We start from the raw sequence: 21,909 nt of genomic DNA, 5'->3' as shown, positions 1-21,909 counted from the left end.
ATTTACTCAATACTCCAGCTTGGCAAAAAGGGAGCAAATTTGCATTATATTCAACTTCTTTCTATGGTTCTTTGACTAGCCAATTGTCGGGTATGGCTAGAGAAAAATCCCTTGCTTTCTAAGATAGTCACTATGGAAAGGCACTTTGTAAAGACCCTGGGGCAATGGAAAGGCCAAAGAGAAGACCTTGCACAAGTAGTGATCCCTTCCTACTATAAGACATAGGTATTTCTGATGAGATGGTCATACTAAAAAGTGAAAATAAGCCTCCTTTAGAACAAGAATAATAGAAATGGAGGGCTCGAAGGAACCTCAAGAGATCATCTAGTCCAGTCCACTATGCTGAAGAAGGACCAAGTAAAAAATAGATCACCTCTGACAGATGTCTGTCTAACCTGTTCTGACCATTGAGAGCTGCAAACCAAATCTTCCCCTTTTTTTAAAACTACATGTTGCACTCAGGATTGCCCACCTACTATATTTGGTGTAGACTGATGTCTTAAAAAACATTGTCAACAAAAGCTTAGATTGCAAAGGAAATATTTCTGTCAGAGCCCTATTTTAAAGGCTTTGTAGTAAAAATGCATGAAGAGAAACCAAACAACTGCACAGAAAACTCAAAGGACATTAAAACTAATCTTGTATGAAGTTTTACATTGAGTGGCCACAGACTTAAAGCAGGTTCTTAAATTATAATCACAGCTTCATTTGTATAATTACGGGGAGTTGCAAAGAATGTATCTTGTACTCACAGCAGAATGGCATAAACACAAACAGACTTTAGAAATGAAAGACTTATTAGGCCAAGTTTTCCCAAAGTGACTCATTAGGTGCATATGAATTTTCTGAGCACCAATACCTATGCACATGAATAACAAAATTAATTGGCTGTTCATGCTCAAAAAGTGTGTATGGGAACGTATATGCATATATGGGAGACTGCATTAGGCCCTTTTGGAAATTAAATAAAAATGGATTTATTTTATTAAAATATTATGGCTTTTAATTTAAGTATTATTCTTCAAAATATTTTAATACTTTATTTTCAGAGATATTAAAATGAAAATCCATACAAAAATACAAAACCAGTATCACAAGCTAATAAGGCACAGCACTATACAGTAAACACATATAAATAAAGAGATAACAGTGAACAATTCCTGCAAATACTCGATATTGTAGACCAAAGAAGGCTTTTCACTCGACACTAAATTCAATTTCACCAAAATTTGACTTCAATAAATTAAAACCAATCATTTTCCTCAAATACATTTGTGAAAAGACTAATGTCTCCATGTTATGTGACACCTATACAAATAAAAAACAAATTTTGGTAAAATTTTTAATCTTTTTAAGGCAAACTTTTTAAGGCAAACTAGTTTTTCACAACTTTGCGAGGAAAGTAGGTAATAGTTGTGTGCTTAGCAAGCAGGTGCCACTTATGTTGAAAAGATCAGTTTTGTGGAATATTACAGCACTAACCCTGTAGTATATTACAGCTAAATTAAAAATTTTAAAACAAAAGAAGGCATCTTGAAGATTGCGCAATTTCCCACCTTCTCTTTCAACGAGTACACTGATTATAAGGGAAGGTGACACGACAAATTCTAATCCATGAAGTAATAAATGAGCTATTGATGTTCTTGTTAGCTAGTCTGTGCTATCATTTGCTAGTTTTTACAAATAAATACAATGTTGTTTGTACAAATTATACAGAACATAAATCATAATAAAATATAGTTAGTTAGTGACTTGTGCTTAGACTAGAGACAAGAGAGTTGGTCTTTGTTAAACCCAAATTAAAGAGAATTGAATTGAGGTTAATACAGAGAAAAGCATGATCTGGATGTGTTGTCCTCTGCATCTCTTGGATCACTAGATGAATAGTAAACAATTCAAATATCTTCTTATTACTTCTGCAAAAGATTTTCATATAAAATTAGTCAGTGACAAAAACTCATTGGATTACTTTCAAGAATGGGAAGAGAATTTCAAAGTCACTATTCTGGAGAGTCTGATGTTTTTTATGGAACCAAAATGTGTTGTATTTTATGTTCCACAAATATGATTCTTTACATTGTCAGTGATAAATGGCTGCCTCTATAAACTGCTATGGTTTTGTTGCATTGTGACAAAAATAAATATGACCCCATGCAGAAGTGTCTTTCCCCCCAAATAAATGTCTTTTAAATCTAGTCCAAGGAAACTTTAAGGAAGAGATGTAGCAAGTTTTCATAGCTGCGAAAGAGGGACTGGGAAGTAGACAAAGTGGTCAAAGGAAATGGGAGAAAGAGCCCTGGAAATACAGACAGAAAGAAACAATATTTAAAAATACTGTAGACAGATCCAACACTGGAGGATCCAACAGCTGGTAAGGGCTGTGAGATTTTTTCAGGCTACAAAATTTTAAGCAATTTTGCTTGGAAAAAAAATCACAATTTATTAAATTTTAACTTATCTCCAATGAAAAACATTGTTTATTTTGGAATTTTTTTTTACTTACAACTTGTTTTCCCCACCTAGAGTTATACGTTTTTTTTTTTTTAATCTTCAAGATGATCAAAACTAATCTATACATCCCTCATCTGCTGTGTAAAAATTTAAAAAAGGATTCAGTACCTAATGCAAATAAAAGACTAATTCAGGGCTCTGTTGCTTTATAAGAGAAATAACCAGATCAGTAATGCACTGGAGAGATTCAACAAGATGTGATATGATTAGGCAGGTAAGAATTTCTGTTGCAATAAATTTGTAAAGCAATAAGCGCAGAGAAAGTTCCTCAGAAAGGATAAATTTAAGAGTCTAAATTCCATTTTCAAAATGGACTTTTTGGGCACTTAGAAGCTTAAGGTTCCTAAGTGCCTAAGTCACTTCTGAAAATAGGATCTAGGTTCCTATGTCACATAGGCTCTTTTGTAAATTCTACCCCAGAAAGACGGATAGAGACAGGGCACCCACATGGGGGAGGGGGGAAGGGTACACTTTACCCAGGCTGCAACCCCATTGTGTATGTGGGAGGGGGCCCGTGTTACAAGTTTGTACTGGGCCCCAAAAAATTATGCTTGGGCCCTGATTACAGAGTAACTCAGCGAAACTGAGGGTCAAACAAGAGAAAACGAAGTCAAAGCACTTATAAGATAGCACACAAGAGAACTCAAATATAAAATATACATAAATACTGGCCCAATAAGTATTTATATTTTATGTAAGCTGAACTGCACATGACCTGGATTTAGGTCTTGAAATTTACAAGACTTGAAAAGATCCATTTTAAAAGATGGTAAAAGCTGTTCTTTTAATGGAACTGATGGCAGACAAAATTAGCATTGCTCATGCTATATCTAATATCTGCAATATTGCTAGAAGTGCAGACACATTTTGGAAAGAGGAGAAAGACAAAAGTAATTTTTGATAACTAAGGACTACAAAATAAAAAATATTTACTTGATTCTGGAGAGCTTTTGCAGTATAATGCTGAGTTTTTCCAGTATCAGTAGGTCTAGTTTAGGATTTCGAAGCAACATAGAACAAGTACGGAAAAAGGACTCATTGCTGCAGGCTTCCAGGAAAGGCTGCAAAAAACCTGTAAAGTAATAATGAAATATTCCCAATTAATTTGGTAGAAAAAAAATCCAATACTATAGTTAATGAAAGATGAAGTGCACTTTATACTTGCAATGTAACAAGACAAACTACATAACCTTTTGGCTTCTACTGCACTTTTGACACAAAAGTAGCAGATTCAGAAACTACATAAACCTGAGCACTAGTGCCGTGCTGACATCACCAACAACACTTGGATATAAAACAAGATAGCAAACAAGGTAAAATCATTTTGCTTTCTGAACAATATAAAATGGCAGGGGGGAGAGAGGGCCATTTTAACTAAAGTGATAATTCTGCATCTTTGACACACCTATCTGAAACTCACATAAAAAAATATCATCCAATACATCAGAAGTATGCCATTCACTTTTTCTAACATAAAAAAAATGTAAAAATTGAGAATTAAAATACATGTATGTTAATCTATAAAATAGTTTAAATACATGTATACATATAATATACAGTGTATCCTTCCTGTAAGAAAAATGAAGTACCAAACTGAGGATAAAGGCCATATTTGGTCACAAATCAACATGTTCTAATGGTTATAATAGCCAATCAGAATAAACTTTTCTTTAGGAAAATTTTAAAAAAGTACAAATGCAAAATCAGACTAAAACAAATTATTTAAATCGAGGTTTCCTGCTTGCTGATTTAATCATGATTAAAATTAGTGATTTAAAATCAATCTAACTTGTTAGGCAACACTTATAAAATACCAAGAAAATTTCACATTCTAGAACTGTTACAACAAATCCTGCTTACGTGATGAGACAAACATATTGAAAACTTGGTTTTTAATTTAAGAAATAAAGGACAACAGTTATGCACCGTTTCAAAGCAATCTGATATTTCAGCATGATTCATGCAAAGGATACAGAAAGCTGATAAAATTATGTTTGATGTTCTTACATATACACTATATTTTCTAACTGATAGCATAGGTTTGTCATATTAGTAGCAAAGGGACATGGATTTGGGAAGAAAGATGTTTCATAGTTTTTTCCCTTGTCTTAAATACATTTGTAAGTTCTAATTAAGAAGGCAATTTAGCAGGATATGCAAACTACAGCATAAATGAAGAAAAGAAAGTGTATTTCTTTTAAAAGTTTCTTTGCATGTGTTGAGTAAAGTACTTTATAAATGAGGTGTCAAGGTACTGCTATCAATTCAGGGAAGAACGGATGCATCTTTGTTTAAAAAAACAAGGACATATATTATCAGCCATAATATATTACCTTGGAGTGAATACAAAGTTGTAATTTATTTTAAGAGTTTTACTGACCTCAATGTAAACTGTAAACCTGGAAAGCACAACTCAAGCAACATAACACCATTTGAAACAGGGGCTGAAAAATTGACTTGGCAATGAAACTGGATACTTTCCCTTGTGAGCATGAGGGTCGATGTCATCAATTTCTGCAGAATTTAAGCTTTCATTATATATTTTTCTAGCCCATATGGTTGTCTGTGCCAACCATATGACCAAGGTGTACCGCTAGCCTTGCTATAGGTACTTTGATTTTGATACAGTACAGATCATTGTGAAAAAAATCTGAAATCAAGATCTCAGGTCCATGTGATTGGAGGCAGACAAAAAATCCTGAATAGATCTAGACAGAAAACAGTTCCATCCCGCAAGCATGTTCATAATTTAAAAAAAACCTTTTCCTGTTGAGCACTGGGACAAAACCAGAACTATCTGAATTTTCAGGGGGGGTAAGGGGGAAGTAGTAGTAGTAGTATTGCTGTAGCACCAGATAACCCTAGTTATGGTACCCTATTGTGCTAGGCCCTGTACAGAAAGACATTCCCTGCTTCAAATCGTTTACGAATAAAATAGTACAGCAGTTGATCCCCAATTTGAGACACTAAGGAAGCACGCCTCTGCAGACACACGCAAGTAGCTTCTCAGCTGGCTCTGTGGCTCAAAGGATAAAGCCAGGGAAGTCTTCTTATCACCTCCCTGTTACTCTTCTTGAAATAAAATAATTTAATTTTAAGGAGAAAAAACTTAATGTTTTGATTGTTTTAAATTTATAACACAGAATGTAAGGCATAAGTTAAATATACTATATTAAAGTAGCCAATCTTTTCTAAAGTGGAAGTCCATCAAAGTGGAAAGAATTGCTCAGTTTCACAGCATATAATTAGCTGGAAGTACAGCAAAAACAGTTTATGTATTTTAAGGGTTTTTTGGGTTTTTGTTTTTTTTTAAAATAAAAAGTTTATAAAATCCCTTAGTTCCTTATTCTAGAAGGATGCTACTGTAAATTGTTAGAAAGACCATGCTAATGTAATACACGTAAATGCACATTTATCTGAAAAATAATTGTAGAAGTGAACAAGTGCTTCTAAAACATATTTGAAAAATTTCTATTTTGGTGGTCTGTCATTGTAGTAATTAGATTTAATTTTTCTTGTAAATTCTTGACGACTATGAAATCTATATATTCATGTCAGGAATTTTGTACAAGTTATTGTATTCTGTACAAGCCTGCACAGGCATCCTTAGAAATTTGTACCAACCTGCATCACTAGTTCAGTTTCATTGTTATACTGTAATGGACAATGAGCAATTGATTATTGTTGACAGAATACATCAGATTCCCCTGAAAGTGATCAGTAACCAATAGTCATAAAATCTCACAGGCTGTTATTGTCTAAAAAAAAATCTTCATTCTAGACTTAGGTGTGTGTCATTTTTTAAAATGAAGATAGACAGACAGCATGTTTGTGAGAGTCTCATGCTGAATCATTAATCAGTAGGGGTTTTGCCTGTGCTTCATGTGGATGTATAACTTCTACTAGCGTCAGTGGCTAAAATACATACCCACCAACAGGAGGGAGAAGAGATAGCAGCAATGCAAGTGAGTGACAGAATACTGACAACATGACTGACTGACTGGAGAAGTCCCCCCGTGACTACGGACCACAGCAAAAAATGTAGGAGGAAATTAAATGGTTTCCCTGTTACATAGAGCCACCTGCAGGACATTTATTTATAAAAGAGAGTGGAACAATTCACTAAGCTAAGTTCTTGCATCTGATTGATGAATGACAACGTTATTTGGAACCAGTATTGAAAATGTATCTGACGTAGTATTACTTAGTCATTATTTTCATTGTTGCATTGCCCAAACTCTGCTAGGTGGGTTCCAAACCTGAGAAAGGTAGTTCCTGCCTGATAGAGCGAACAATCAAAAAAGCCAGAGAGATGAAGGGTGGAAGAATGGGATAGAAACAAAATGATCAGGGCAATGAGTGGCACTCATCTTGGTAGCATCATCCTTCCAGCATTCAAGCTCCACCTGCAATTCCAGTGCTCTTATGGCAACCACAAAATTTGATACCCAATTCATCACAAGGTATAACAATTAATTATTTTTTCTCCTACAAGTTATTGTGCACAGACACATTCCACTGCATGGGGATTCATCAAGAGTTCACTTACTGGTGGAGGGACTTTGAATCATCTGAACAGAGATCGTAACATTGACTTGCCAAAGTTGGCATCACCCCAAGAGACTTGAGTGATAGCATAATGTCTGGCAAAGTTATGTACAGACAGAATCACATTGCTGCTTTGAATATATCTGCTATTGGGATATTGCTAGACAAGCTGATGAGGCAGACCGAGCCCAGGCAGAGTGAGCAGTTATTTTTGATGGAGGAGAGTGTTTAGGAAGATTGTAGCAGAGTTTAATGCAGTCAGAAATCCAATGTAAAATTCTCTGAGCGGACAGTGATTGACGTCTAACTCTCTCAACATAAGCTCCAAAGGAGAGAGGCTCTGAAGGACACTGTGCGGTCCAAGTAGAACTCCAAAGCTCTATGAACGTCTAAGGAGTGGAGTTTTTCTTCAGTTTTGGAAGAATGAGGTTTTGGGAAGATGAATTAGTTTGGTATAGATGGAAAGCTGACACTACTTTAGGCATAAACTTAGGGTGTGGCCCAAGGGGAACTTTGTCTTTATAGAAGACCGTGAAGAGTGTCAGTCAGGAACACTTGAGGTTCTGAAGCCTCCTTGTGGAAATGACTGACACCAGAAACACCATCTTCATAGACAATAAAGATAGTGAGGTTGTTGACATAGGTTTCAAAGGGGAATCCTATCAGTCTGGAGAGGATCAAGTTGAAATACCATACAGGTACAGGATCAGACACAGGAGAATAAGCATTAAGTAGACTTTTCAAGAATTGGGAAACTAGAGGGTGGTTGGTTGGAGATGGAAAACCCTTCTAATGCCAGATATAATGCAGATATGGAAAAGACAGGTAGATTCTCACAGAACTAAGTGAAAGGCCCTAAGATTTCAGGTGCAACATATAGTCCAGCATATATCTAACCTCTGTATGATGGGGTAATAAGTATTGACATTCTGCCCAAATAAAAATCATCTTCCACTACACTGCATGCATGGCTCTAATGGATTCTTTTCTGCTGCTCACCAAGATGGCTCGAACACCTTGGGAGCACAATTTCGCATGAGAATTCAGAGATAATCCATGCCATGAGGTGGAGAGATTGGATGTTGGAGTGCAGAGACTTTTCCCGGGTTCTGAGACAAGAAACCTTTGATTAGAGGTAAAGTTATCCATGATCAGACAGAGAGCTGATGTAAGTCCATGAACCAATACTGTCTTGGCCATACCAGTACCATGAAGATTAATGTTACTTTGTCTCTTCATTTTCCTAAGTACCCTTGGAATGAGAAGGGCTGATGGGAAGGCATACAGAAGATGATTGGATCAAGGGAGAAAGAAGGCATCTGTGATGGAGCCAGGCTGCAGTCCATCCTGGAGCAAAATCTTTTCCACTTGTTTTTCAGGTTCGTCAAAAGTCTTTTACTGGGCATCCCCTCTGGAGGAAAATCTGGAGGAGAATGTCCTTTCTGATTGACCACTTGTGTTGGTCTATGAAATCCCCTTGCTTGTTCAGATATCATTGGTATGACTGAGGGCAGAATTGTTTCTTTTTAGGGAATGGAGTGTAAAATCCCAATGTTTTCAACACAGTCTTCAAGTCTTTGAGACTGTGAAGTTTCTCATCAGTCTGCTGAGAGAATAGGGTCGAACCTTACAAGGGTTAATAGTCAACTGGACCTCTCATGGAAGATCCAAGGCTTGACCCATGAACATTTGCACATCATTACTGCAGCTCTAGCTGCTGAAACTGCCCCATCTAATGCAGCTGGTGAGAAAGAGATCCTAGTCACCAGCTTGCCCTCTTCCAAGATGGCCCAGAATGCCTGCCTGGCATCCTCTGGTAACTTGTCCACAAATTAGAGAACACTGTCCCAGAGAGAGAAATCATATCTCCAGATATATGGAACTGCAGGCTAGCGGTAGAATAAGTTTTACCAAAGAGGTTGAGTCTTTTTGCTTCTTTCTTTATCTTTTGGGGTAGATGATAGCTGTCCCTGACATGCTCTTTCATTTACTGTCGAGTCAACCAAAGAACTAGCAAGGGATGAGTGCAAAAATGTTCACAGTCCTGAAAAGGGATAGGGAACATGCGCTTGGTTCTCTTGGCTGTCAGCAACAGAGATGATGGCATTTGCCACAGTAATTTTGTGGACTCTAGTATGACTTCATTTATAGGTAGAGCCACACAGAAGGCCCTGCTGACCAGTTTGTCCTGCCAGACTATGTGAACTCTCTCTTGCACTACCTCAACCTGGATGTCAAGAGAAGAAGCAACTCTCATTAGGAGCTCTTGGTAGGCCCTGTAGTCATCCTGAAGAGGGGAGGGCAACCCAGAACACTCACCTCATCAGGTCATGAGGAGGAGGAGCGCAAAGAAGGCTGAGCTGAAGCTTCCTGTACCTCCCCAGATTGAGATTGTGGTACATAACATTCCTGCTTGGTACTGATATTGGTATCAGGGGTAACTTCCTGAAATTCCTCAAGTGAACTATCCTGATGTCCACTTGGAGATCTGGAGGGAAGAGGAACTCGGGAGAATTTGGTGTTGGGAAGAAACCCCATGAATTCCAATACGGCTAGTGGTAGGGTACAGGACCCCAATCTCTACCAGCCCAAGGATGTGTGTCCCCGGACCACCACGGGAGCTCTTCTGGGTACTAGAAGTGGAATCTTCTAGATGAAGGTGAATGATGCCTTCTATCCTGGGAGCAAGGATCATAGCAACCTGCATCAGGCACCAAAGAAGAGTCACTTGATCAGGAAGGTGTAGTACCATGTAGTATAGAGGACCGGTGGCATGCCTCTGGAGACATCAGTACAAGGGAACACATACAGGGTTTGCATCTGAATGGCACCAGGCAAGGCACCAAGGATTGGACCTTACTGGTAGGTAAGACAGATGAAGTCTGAGGATCAATCGATAAAGGACATGTCTTAAATATAGCATGATAGGTCCTCAAGGAGAGTCATACTGGGGACCACTGTCAAATCTGCAGGAACTTCAAGCTCCCAAATAAGACTAAATCAAAGAATTATAGGCCTTGAAGGGCCTCATGAAGTCCTCAACTGTAGCCCCCTGCTTTGAGGTAGGACCAAATAAAACTAGATCATTCCTGCCAGGTGTTTGTCTAACCGGTTCTTAAACATCTCCAATGACAGGCACTCCACAACCTTCCTTTGAAGCCTATTCCAGATCTTAACTACCCTTATATTTAGCAAGATTTTCCTCATATCTAACATAAATCTCGTTTGCTGCAGATTAAACTCCCATTACTACTTGTCCTACCTTCAGTGGACATGGAGAACAAATGATCACTCTGCTCTTTATAATATATTTGAAGACTTATCAGGTCCCCCCAGTCTTCTTTTCTCAAGACTAAACATGCCCATTTTTTTTCCCATCTTTCCTCATTGGTCAGGTTTACTAAACCTTTTACTATTTTTGTTGCTCTCCTCTGGATGCTCTCCAATTTGCTCGCATCTTTCCTAAAGAGTGGTACCCAGAATCGGCACAGTACTCCAGCTGAGGCCTCACCAGAGCGGAGTAGAATGGGACAATTACCTCCTGTGTCTTACATACAGCACTCCTGTTAATATACCCTAGAATGATATTAGCGTTTTTTGCAAGTTTATCACATTGTTGACTCAAATTCAATTTGTGATCCACTATAACATCCAGATTCTTTTCCCAGTTCCCTATTCTAACACAGAGGCATTCCCCTCTTGGTCCAAAAACCAGAAATTGAAAAACAAAAAAAATTTTTTTTTAAAGTGTATGTATCAAAGGAGCTCTGATACAACATCTGATCCACTGCCACAGTTTTCCCTTCCTGGACCCACCACTAATTGCACATAAGCTCTTGTTTGTTGAGAAACACCTCCTCGTGGGGTCTGTTTTATTAAAATATCATAGTTCAATGTCAACTAAAATCAAAACCAGTCTCTCTCCAACTCTACGTGTTCTTAGCCCCTTGTTCAACAGTTCTCTCCCAAAACCCAGGTTCTGCTGTCTGGCGTTTCCTAAAGTCTCTTCCCTGACAGGCCTGGCACACAAAGTCCATTCCCCAGGTCCTCCCTAACCCCGGGTTACCTGCAGAAGCCTTCTTGCAGGTTTCTCATCCTCTGAGTAGCCTATTTCATATAGGGAAGCACTGCCTCTTATCTGAATATCAGGTGACTTCCAGATTATCACCTGATCCATAGCCTCAAAACTTATCACTTGGGGAGGCAGTTTAGATGTGGCACAGGTAAGGCTGAGCCCCAACCCCCTTAAAGGGCCAGCTCATCCTGTGACAGACTACAAAACAAAAACAATATAATCTGACCATCTAGAAAAATCACTTATTTATTAGAAATGGAAAACTGAGCAGCATCAACTACTCACTCCAATTATAAAGAAAGTTCACACAAGACCCTGGCTATTTTCATATCTCCACTTGATGGCGGAAGGACTTGCATCCAATGCCTGTTCTAGCATAGACTGACTTCAGAGAAATTAGAAATGTGCCCAACAGCCCACAGAAGCAATGCAAAACCTTAGAATGAGTTGCAAAATGTAACACGGATCAATCAGAAAACAGATCGGACAATAGGCTGCACATATTTAAGAATTTAAAAAAACAATCCCAAAAGAATTGACTTGTACATAAAGAATGAGATAAACAGCTAACTCATGCAGCTAAGGAACAGTTTCACAACTGCTGTATTTGTGTGATAAAAGGATAAGCAAGTACTACTTGCTATTACATTCAGAAAGAAATTATGTATTTTTTCATTTGGGATTTAAGTTTCATTATATTTGTTTTCATTTTATAATCTTATCTTTATTGTTTAAAACTGAGCAAATTTACCAGATTCCATTGTCATCTGAAGTAAACCATCAATGGCATTGGAAAGCAGACCTCTACTGGATATTCTTAAATGACTTAATATGACAGGCAGAGATTTGTACTCCAAAAACAAGGCCTTCCCTTCATCTGTCTTCAAATCCACACACAGGGAATCAAATGCCTGAGCCAGATAATCAGCTGAAAGACATTAAAATGCAAACAATTTTATAACCACAGTTCTAATGACTGATCTATAAAGCTCAGTATAAATAGCTACTTTATGATTAATAATTATACAGCTATAAAAATGTAACAAAATTAGAAGATTAACTGGATCAAGATAAAAGGTTTAAATTGTTAGACCTCTATTTTATTATTTCCTGTATTTCTAATTGACAATTTACTGTGTCGCAGTTCAAGTAGGGAATAGGCAAGTTGGGGACAGCCCACATTCTTAAAAAATATTATTTATAAAGATTAGATCTAAGTAGTTTGCTCAAGAGATGAAGTGAACCCTCTCCTGCACTCAAAGGTTTATAATCCAGATTACAATTTCCAGTAATGCTTATTTCTATAGTACATGAATGAATGCAGAAATTAAATTTTATTCTCAATATCATATTATTCCCTATAGAAACAAGAAATAAATCTACAGAACCAGTGAAATCCCAATACCTACTACTATAAGCATTATTTTCTTCACACCACTGAATACTTCAAGGTGTAACACTGTTTGCTTTATGGCTTTGAAACATAGAAACATGTTGCACATGTTTTGAATTTTGAATTAGTCCATCTCCCAAATTTATTTCCTCTCCTCCTACAAAAGCTTCTCAGCAAGTGCTTCATAAATTGCAATAAATACAAAATTTAATTAACCTCATGATATAATTTTAATTTTTTAATACAAATTAAACTATTAAAGGGAAGGACAAGGCTAGGATAACTCTAAAGCCTGTTCATAGATAAATCTATTGTTTACTTTTCTTCAGATTTTACATGTATGATATATAAAACATTTAAGGTATACTATGACTAAAAATGCATACGAATGCTGAAGATTAAAAAAGTCAGAAAATGATGCTATTGTTATAATATTTTTCATGCATAGCATCCTAGTTCCAACAGTAATTAAAGGGCACCCTGAACTTCTCTCATACTTATAGGGCCCTTACTCAGGACAGTATGTATGCACACGTAACTTAATACACATAAAGTAGTCCATTGACTTCAAAGGGACTACTCATATGCTTAAAGTTAGGCACATGCTTATGTATTTTACTAAAGTTGTAGATATATTAGTTTTTTTCCTTTGAAGTGTGGTGCAATGAATAAATCATGGACCCTACCTAGCTTGAGACTTAGAGTATGTCTTCACTGACAGCGGCAAATTTGTCGCCGTCAGGTTGATTTATCCGGATCGATTGAGCGGAAGTGAGGACCTGCTCAATCGATCTGGAAGTCAATTTAATAAAACTACCTCCCCAAAAAGCATAGCACTGTGTCAACAGGTACGCATTTCCTGTCAGCAAAACATAGTGGAGACAGCGCACAGAAGAGAATTTAGAAAGTTGACGTAAGTTATGCAAGCTATTCTACATAGCTTGCGTAACTCCCGTCGACTGCAGCCAAATTTGCCTATCAGTATAGACCAGGCCTTGGTATACCTCAGCATTTGGGAGACATCTATCATGTTCAGAGTTGAAGGAGAAGGGTATTGAATAAAGACAGATTGCAACTATTCCATTTCCATTTACTTTCATGAGGATTTGTTTGGAGAAGTTTAATCTTTCAGTTTCAGTGTATATGCTGATTACCACTCTACAGTATATTAAAATATACAAGGACTTGATGCTCAGGGTTAAGTAATAAACTCATCTAAATACCTTAAGTAACCACAGGTCCTGTATTTCAGATCTCCCTATTTCAAATGGTTCAGTATTTAGGAATAAAAACACACACTACTTGGTTATAGGAGGAAATAATTAAATATAAGGGAGCCATTCTGTAGTAAGAAAAGTTTAGTTACAGTGCCACCTCCTGGATTTATGACACATTAGAAGAAAAAAGTAATCTTACTGAACATCTTGCATTATGAATAGAAGAAAATCTGTGCTCCTTTCAAGGGGTGATCAAAATGCTTATACATTAATTTCCTGAATGTGCTTTTTATTATTATAGATTATACTTAACCATGTCATATAAACTAATAGTAAAATGTTTTAGCATTCTAAGTATTAGCTTTTAGCTGTTTGGGCTGATTAACAAGTCTTGGTAACGGCTATTTTCCATTTAGCTCTGTAAATCAGTCTGATTGAAAGTTTCCTTATCCAGAGTAGAATGTTCTGAACTGCTGTAGATGTCATCAAGCCCACACCCAGGCTGTCAGGTGTAAAGATGTTGGACCGGATAGAGGAGCTGACCATTGTTCTGTGAGAGACTACATTTGGTAAAATGGGTAAGGTAAGTTTATTAGATCTAAATACCAGAACTGCCAGGCCCATGTTGGGGCTACTATACTCATTTGCTCTGCATCTTCCTTCAGTTTCCTCAAGACCCTAGGAATCATGGGGATCAATGAAAATGTGTACATCAAACAGTGTCCAAAGGATAATGAAGATATGTTAGAGCTGGAGCAGAATGTCTGATACTTGTGGTTTGCTGTGAGCAGGTCTAAATTTTAGGAAACCCTGTGAGCAGAAAATGTACGACTGAAGAGATAAACAATGGATGAAAGTATTGAGAAAAACATCAAGGAGGTGTCTCCAGCCCCTCTCTTGTTTGGGGCTAAGATGGCGTGGGAGCAAAGGCCCTGGCACCTGAACTCCAAGAACACAACTTCCACTGCTCCTGCTTGTAAGAGGGACTCCACCTCCTGCTTCAGGTATCTTTCATGAGAAGGGTCTCTGAAAATGGATGGGGAATGGGAGAGGGGGTTGAAATGGATTATGAGGCAAACCAGGCATGCTGCAGCAATTCAGCTGCAATGACTCACCCCTCCAACAGAACCTGCAGTGACTCAGCCCTGAGGCATGCTGCAGCAGCCTATCCCTGAGCAGGGCCTGGGTCAGATGACCCCCAGGCATTTCACTGACCCCACCAGAACTTCAAGTTAGTAGTGCTGTTGCACAGACCCAGTCAGGAACCCTCGTGCTGCCTCAGTGTAACAGACTCCCAAAGCTTCCAGCCTGACCTTGATCCACTTCCTGTTCCTGCCCCAGCCTTGCCCGAGCCTTGTTCCAGCCCACCTCAGCTGTGTCCACATTCTACTTTGGCCTTGCTCCAGCCCTGCATCCACCTCCTGACCTCTAGACCCTTGGACTGACAACCTGGCTTCAATCCTTGGCCTGCATCTGGACTCCAACTACAATACTGATTTGGCTTGTCTATGGGCTCTGACCTCAATTCTGGCCCACGGCCTGTCCCTGGATCTCAGTTTCAGCATTGCCCTTAGCCCAACCACCAGCCTTCACTGCCTGGAACCAGAACCAAACTCAGATTGAAAGTGAATGGGATACCCCTTGCTCACAATCTCAAGAATTTACCAGACTGAGGTAATTGCCAAAGGTGTTGGAGGCTCAAGCAGAAAAGATCCTGTAGGGGGAGTCAAGCAGGCTACTGACATTGGTGTCAAACCTACTGTCGATTTGAAGCATCTTACTGTGAGCAGCCAAGGACAAAAAAAAGAGGGTCACTTCCAATGAAGTCTCTGTCTCTTCTTCAGTGGCTCTGAAGACCTTATTGGATGACCACAGTATTGTGACAAGCAGCGCTGCCTGAAGCATGTTTGGTATTGTGGCTGCTTCCCTTTATGTGTTGGGACACAAAGTTCAAAGGAGCTTAGGATTTTTTAAAGTATGGATGGCTGCATCAGTCCAACTACTGAAGAAGTCGATGCCCTCAATTGTGGTGGTCCTCAATTGTCACCTGTCAACACAGCTCACCATTCACTCAGAGGACACACACATGACTAGTACAAGATGCTTGAACACTACTAGCCTGAACAGGAAACTTGAGGTCTCCCTAAAAAGCTGTGCAAAACCTGCTGCCTATTTATTTCAGCTATAAAACCCCCCAGCTATCTATCTGCACCACTCAAGATAGCCACAACATCACTCAAAAAACAAAATTCAGCTGTTGGACTTTGAATAAAATATATTTTGAATAAAATATTCCTGTATAATTTTTATCCTTTTGGATACCTAAACATGTGAAATATATGATCACCAACATACCTATTTTCCACTTCCTTTTTTGTGGTTGATCCACCTTGACAATGTCAATTTATATTAGAATATAAATGTAAATACCTTAATATAATACAAACTATAACTTTAGAAAACTTCCTGTTTGATGCAGCACACTTTGTTTCTTAATAAAGTAAAACTTCAAGAACATATTCCTTACTTTACAATTACAAGGTACTTCAGACACTGACATAATACAATCCATTTGACAGGCTTTGTGTATTAAGTTAATGCCCAGACAAAGGCTGTTTACTAAATGTAATAAAAACATTTAAGAACTTACCTTGTGTTACTGTTTTGAGTACTATTAGAGTTGATACAAATCTCAAAGGTAAAATGGAACTTTTAAAGAAAGCTGCTGTCTTTGGTTTACTTTCAGCAGACTGCTCAGAAGAGCTATGTTGGTTTCCCTTAATTACTATGCCTTTGAATATGTCTTCACCAAGTCTCCTCATAGTTGAAGTCATAGCTGAATGCTGTTATAAACATTGTATAAGTTTTAAAAGCATAGTCAATGTAATGAGACAAATTAAAGCAAAGTCTATTTTAAAGTACTGTATTTATAGAACCGTACATTCTACTAAGGAATGTTCTATAACAGGTAGTAAATTAAAAATATTACAGTTAAACCTAAACAGTGTTAAAACATTGAGACACAAATAAATCTAATAAACCCAGACTATAACAGAATCAGCCTTTAAATTATCTTGTTTTGCCTAGATACTATGGGATAGCAACCTAAAATCAGTTACTGTTCTGTTAAATCTCGTAGAATATAATATTTGCAATATACCCATCAAGACAACTTAGACACATTTTAAATGTTTTTTTAAATTAAAATTACAAAACTACCAATTTGCATTTACTCTCTCACATTGAATGACAACATAAAATTAGTAGAGAAAAACAATATGAGTTTAATTTCTTTATGAACATTGTCAATGACTGCAATTTCGAGATTCAGACATTCACATGTCAATTTTCTTAATGAACTAGTCCATGTGAGACTGAAGTAAATTAGGTAATGAATGTAAAAGGAGTGATGTAGTTTAAGATCACATATTGGTGAAAAGCAAAATTATAAATGAAAACAAGTTTTAAGAAAAAAATTGGCTGTGGGATGACATTCTGTATCCAAAGTTTCAGCACAATGACATTTAAAAATGACAAGCAAGTTCTCTTTTCATTCACTGCTATCAAATATATTCCCATATGGAAAATGTTCAAAATTAAAGCTAAGCTTAATGAAGGGGATTTTCAAAGTTGCTTAAAGCAATAAGATCCTCAAGTCACACTGAAAATCAGTAACAGTAGGACACCTAACTCTTAAGAGCCTTTGAAAATCCAAACCAAAAGCAGGATGGATTCAGGAAACACTAAACCACTTAATTATTGTTTAGTGCTGCAATAAAATGCCTCCAAACTTTAAGGAAATGATCACTCATGCATATAATGCTATGTTACTCTTTAAACCCGAGTAGCCTTTACAACAGTTCATATTCATATAATTTTTTCTAGGTTTGATCCACTATATTGCTATTCTTTAAAACAGAAACACATATTAAGTAATTACAATTAGGTCAAATTAAATAAGGAGAATGTATGCATAATAAATTGACATATTATATGTCACTAAATTAGAAAGGCAAAACTGGAGGGCAAACACATTTTTCATATTGTAAATGTAATGTATTTTTAATGTGATCCAAATAAAAAAATACAGATGCTCATGTAAAAACAATCTGCTTTGTAAAGTAAGCATAATGTATTAGAATCTAAGGCCCCAGTCCTGCAAAGAGTTAGATACATACTTTGCAATCAATGGGACTACTCAGAGTATACAAAGTTAGACACATGAATATGCAAGTTTTTGCAGGATTGGAGCCTAAAACATGACCCCATTTTTGCTGCTACAGATATGGTTCTGCAAGAATTTCCATTACATACCAGATGAAAACATTTATTTCAGGATTAAACACTACAAGGTTTCATTTAGGGAGTATCTTTTGTTTAACAAAGTTTGTACAAAACCCAAAGTTTACAGTGCTGTTGCTTTCTGACCTCAATATAATTTAATTTTTTCAAAATGAAATTTTCTAGACCTTTCATTTATAACATTGACAATGCCATGTAATATTTTCTCTGCTGTGCAGCTACTTTTATATTTTTATTAAGCTTCTAAATATCTGCAGTAAAACTAAAGCCTTCTATTCTAAGAGGGGTTTGCACTTAAAGCACCGACAGAGACTCAGGAGATCTGGGTTCAATGTCTTGCTTTGCCACTGACTTCTTGTGTCAACTTGAGTAAGTCACCATCTGTATGCCTGAATTCACCATCCATAAAATGGGGATTTCCTTCTCTAGCTGACAAGGATGTTGTGATGATAAATTCATCACAAAAGCATGGATCTATAATATAATATGAAATACAGAGTTGATAAAAACAATGCTAACATGACAAAACAGTTTTAAATGACCATCAATTTTTTTCATTTGCCACATATCTGCAGCAAATTATCTGAATTTGAACTTTGTGAAAGCTGCTAGGTTTTTTAAAACTATACTCACTGCACTGAAAAGCATGAATTTCTCTTATATCATAGTATCTGAGCATCTTCTGAAAATGAGCATTCTGAGAATGAAATAAAGAATTATTCTGTAAAAAGAATATATGTTTTACCTGTGTCCCACAGTGTAGCTGCCTTATAGCCCAGTAAATAAATTTAATTACAGGCGTATGTAGTTTAGGGTTCACAAATGGCATCCACTGGAGTTGTTCAGCGATGATAGGCAAAAGCTGGAAAAATATACAGTGGTATAGTTTTATACAGCATCTGTCACTGAGTAAATAACTTAAATTCCTGGATGATAATGGATTGCACATGCAAATACTTATCTGGCAGATTCAATGTGTTGAATACATTTATCACACTCACAGCTAGTAAATAAACATTACATAATTACAGGTTAATAAACATATAGCCCAAATTATTATTATAAAAAATTCTGCAAAGTAAATATTGTAGCAACATTACCAAATTATACACATTATGGAGGCACCTGCTCATGAGACTATAACAAAGGAGGGCTGACTTCTAAAAGGGGCATAAATTCCTGTTTTTCTCTAAAAATAGGTGGTCAATCCATGTGAAATTTCACATGATTATATTTTATGCCCTATGAATTCTCTGTGTAGTTTGTTTGGTTTCTCTTTGTAAAGTGCATTGACACCTTAACTCTGCCCCCCAAGGAAAAAAGTGGTTATTGATCTCTACATTAAATGTTGTTCTTCAAGATGCATTGTGCACGTATACATTCCACTGTAGGTGACTTACAAGCTGTTTCCCTGACGGCAATGAGACATCAGAACTACACAAACAGGAAATGAAGTATAGATTTGCCAAAGTCTGCATTGGTTCATGATACTTGAGTGATGGCATAGTGTCTGGAGAAGTGATAACAGTGGCTGGTGAAGATATATATAGATGTAGCCACCTTACAGATCTCCACAGTCAGGACATTGTTTAGAAAGGTTGTTGAGGTAGCCTGTGCCCTTGTAGACTCAGCAGTTATCTTAGTTGGAGGAGTTACATTTGCCAATTCATAACAGGATGTCATGCATGCAGATATCCAATGTGACAATCGCTGAGCCAAGACTGTTTGACCTTTTACTCTTTCTGCATAGGCCACAAAGAATCTAGGTAAGATTCTAAATGACTTGGTTCTACGGATGTAGCAACATATGGCCCTATGCACGTTCAGGGAGTGCAATCCCTCCTCTTTGTCAGCTTGGGGCTTCGGAAAAAATACTGGTAATGAATGGTTCAGATGAATGTCTTTAATCACTTTCAGATGAATTTTGAATGTGATCTTAAGCAACTTTATCCCTGTGAAATATAGTGAATAGATATTCTGCCAACAACACCTGTTAACTCAGAAACTCTCCTGGCAGATGTAATTGCCACCACAAATGTAGTTTTCATAAAAAGGTGGAATAATGAGCAGATGCCCTAGGCACAAAGGGAGGTCTCATTAGATGCGATTCTGATAGGATAGTATACACAAATTAGTTCTTTAAGAAACCTCACTAACATCAGATGTGAGAAAACCGATGAATTTTTAATGTGAGGGTGAACAACAGAGAAGGTGGCTAGATGAACTCTAATAGAAAGCCCTGGTTGTTTTGGGTTTTTTTTTTTTTTTAAAAAAGGTACAGCAAGTAATCCAAGATGCCCTAAATTTCAGTTCAAGAGCATTCACATAGGTATGCAAATCAGCATGTCCAGACTGCGCTTTGTTGGTAGATAGACTGACTGAAGGCAGAGCTACAGGCATCTGAGGTGAAGTCTGGAATGCTGACTCAAATATGTGAATGATGCCATTTGATCCACAGATCTCAGGCAAGAGCGTACCATAGTTCTGATTTCAGACTTGAGGCACTTGCAAAGGTCAACAATGGTCAGAAACCTGTTTCGAGGTAGATAAGCAGTTGCTAGGGTTGCACCCATAAATCTGACCTTTTTGACAGAGATTAAAGTTGACTTTTCTTCATTTATTCTTAGTCCCAAGTGAGTGAACAGCAACTGGATCTGAAAACCATTGTTCGTACTTGCTCCTCTGACCAATCTCAGATCAGCCAGATGTCCAGGCAAAGAAAATCTGGATACCCCAATGCTGGAGGTAAGCAGCAACCACTGCCATCTGTTTGATAAAGTTCCTCAGGTTCTGAGGAAGGGGGCATTGCCTCCTCTAACAAGAGCTCCCGGAGACAAATTTCCCTCCATTTCTTTGTCCTAGAGAGACATGACTTACAAATGGAGCACTTATCTTTAACATGTCCCTCTCCTGAACAAAAACAAACAAATGCCCATCATTTTGTGGCATTGTTGCTCAACAGATCAAGCATTGTTTGGACCCTCGAGATCAGTGCATTGTGGACATAGACTCAGACTCTTAAGGTCAGAAGGGACCAATATGATCATCTAGTCTGACCTCCTGCACAACACAAGCCACTGAACCTCACCCATCCATTCCTGTAATAGGCCCCTCACCTGTGACTGAGTTATTAAAGTTCTCAAATCATGGTTTAAAGACTTTAAGGTACAGAGAATCCACCAGCAAGTGAGCCATGCTCTATGCTACAGAGGAAGGTGAAAAACCCCTAGAGCCCTTGCCAATCTGTCCTGGGGGAAAATTCCTTCCCGATCCCAAATATGGCGATCAGTTAAACCCTGAGCATGTGGACAAGACTCACCAGCCAGACACCCAAGAAAGAATTCTCTGTAATAATTCAGAAGCCAACCCATCTAACATCCCTTCACAGGCCACTGGCATATCTACCACCAGTAGTCAAAGATCAGCCAAACTAGGCTGTCCCATCATACCATCCCTTCCACACATTTATCAAGCTGAGTTTTGAAGCCAGCTAGGTTTTTTGCCCCCACTGCTCCCCTTGGAAGGCTATTCCAGAACTTCATTCCTCTGATGGTTAGAAACCTACATCTAATTTCAAGTCTAAACTTCCTGATGGCCAGTTTATATCCATTAGTTCTTGTGTCCACATTGGCACTGAACTTAAATAATTCCCCATGTGGAACCGTATCAAATGCCTTACTGAAATCTAGGTAAATTAGACCCACTGCATTCACTCTGTCTCAAAAAATCTTATCTTCTCAAAAAAGGAGGTCAGGTTGGTCTGGCATGATCTACCTTTTGTAAATCCATGTTGTATTTTATCCCGTTACCATTAACCTCAAAGTCCTTAACTACTTTCCCTTTCAAAAATTTTTCCAAGACCT

General features: G+C 37.7%; 1 protein-coding gene across 1 annotated transcript in view; it reads right to left on the bottom strand.

Annotated features, from left to right (window-relative positions):
* Nucleotides 1-1,025: 1,025 nt before the first annotated feature.
* CCDC138 (coiled-coil domain containing 138) overlaps nucleotides 1,026-21,909 on the bottom strand; it is a 42,983-nt gene continuing 22,099 nt past the window's right edge. Inside the window, exons 11-15 of the mRNA XM_067563535.1 lie at nucleotides 18,792-18,908; nucleotides 16,395-16,587; nucleotides 11,886-12,062; nucleotides 3,445-3,583; nucleotides 1,026-1,916 (exon numbers count right to left, since the gene is read on the bottom strand). Coding sequence (XP_067419636.1) covers nucleotides 1,745-1,916; nucleotides 3,445-3,583; nucleotides 11,886-12,062; nucleotides 16,395-16,587; nucleotides 18,792-18,908 — 798 coding nt within the window. The 3' untranslated portion in view covers nucleotides 1,026-1,744. The remainder of the gene's footprint in view (nucleotides 1,917-3,444; nucleotides 3,584-11,885; nucleotides 12,063-16,394; nucleotides 16,588-18,791; nucleotides 18,909-21,909) is intronic.

The sequence above is a fragment of the Emydura macquarii genome, unplaced genomic scaffold (genome assembly GCF_026122565.2).
Source record: "Emydura macquarii macquarii isolate MOO-44397 ecotype Brisbane River unplaced genomic scaffold, CSIRO-AGI_Emac_v2 contig_2531, whole genome shotgun sequence".
NCBI lineage: Eukaryota > Metazoa > Chordata > Testudines > Chelidae > Emydura > Emydura macquarii.
The sequence above is the reverse complement of the archived record's forward strand: the minus strand, read 5'-3'. Positions and strand labels throughout refer to the sequence as shown.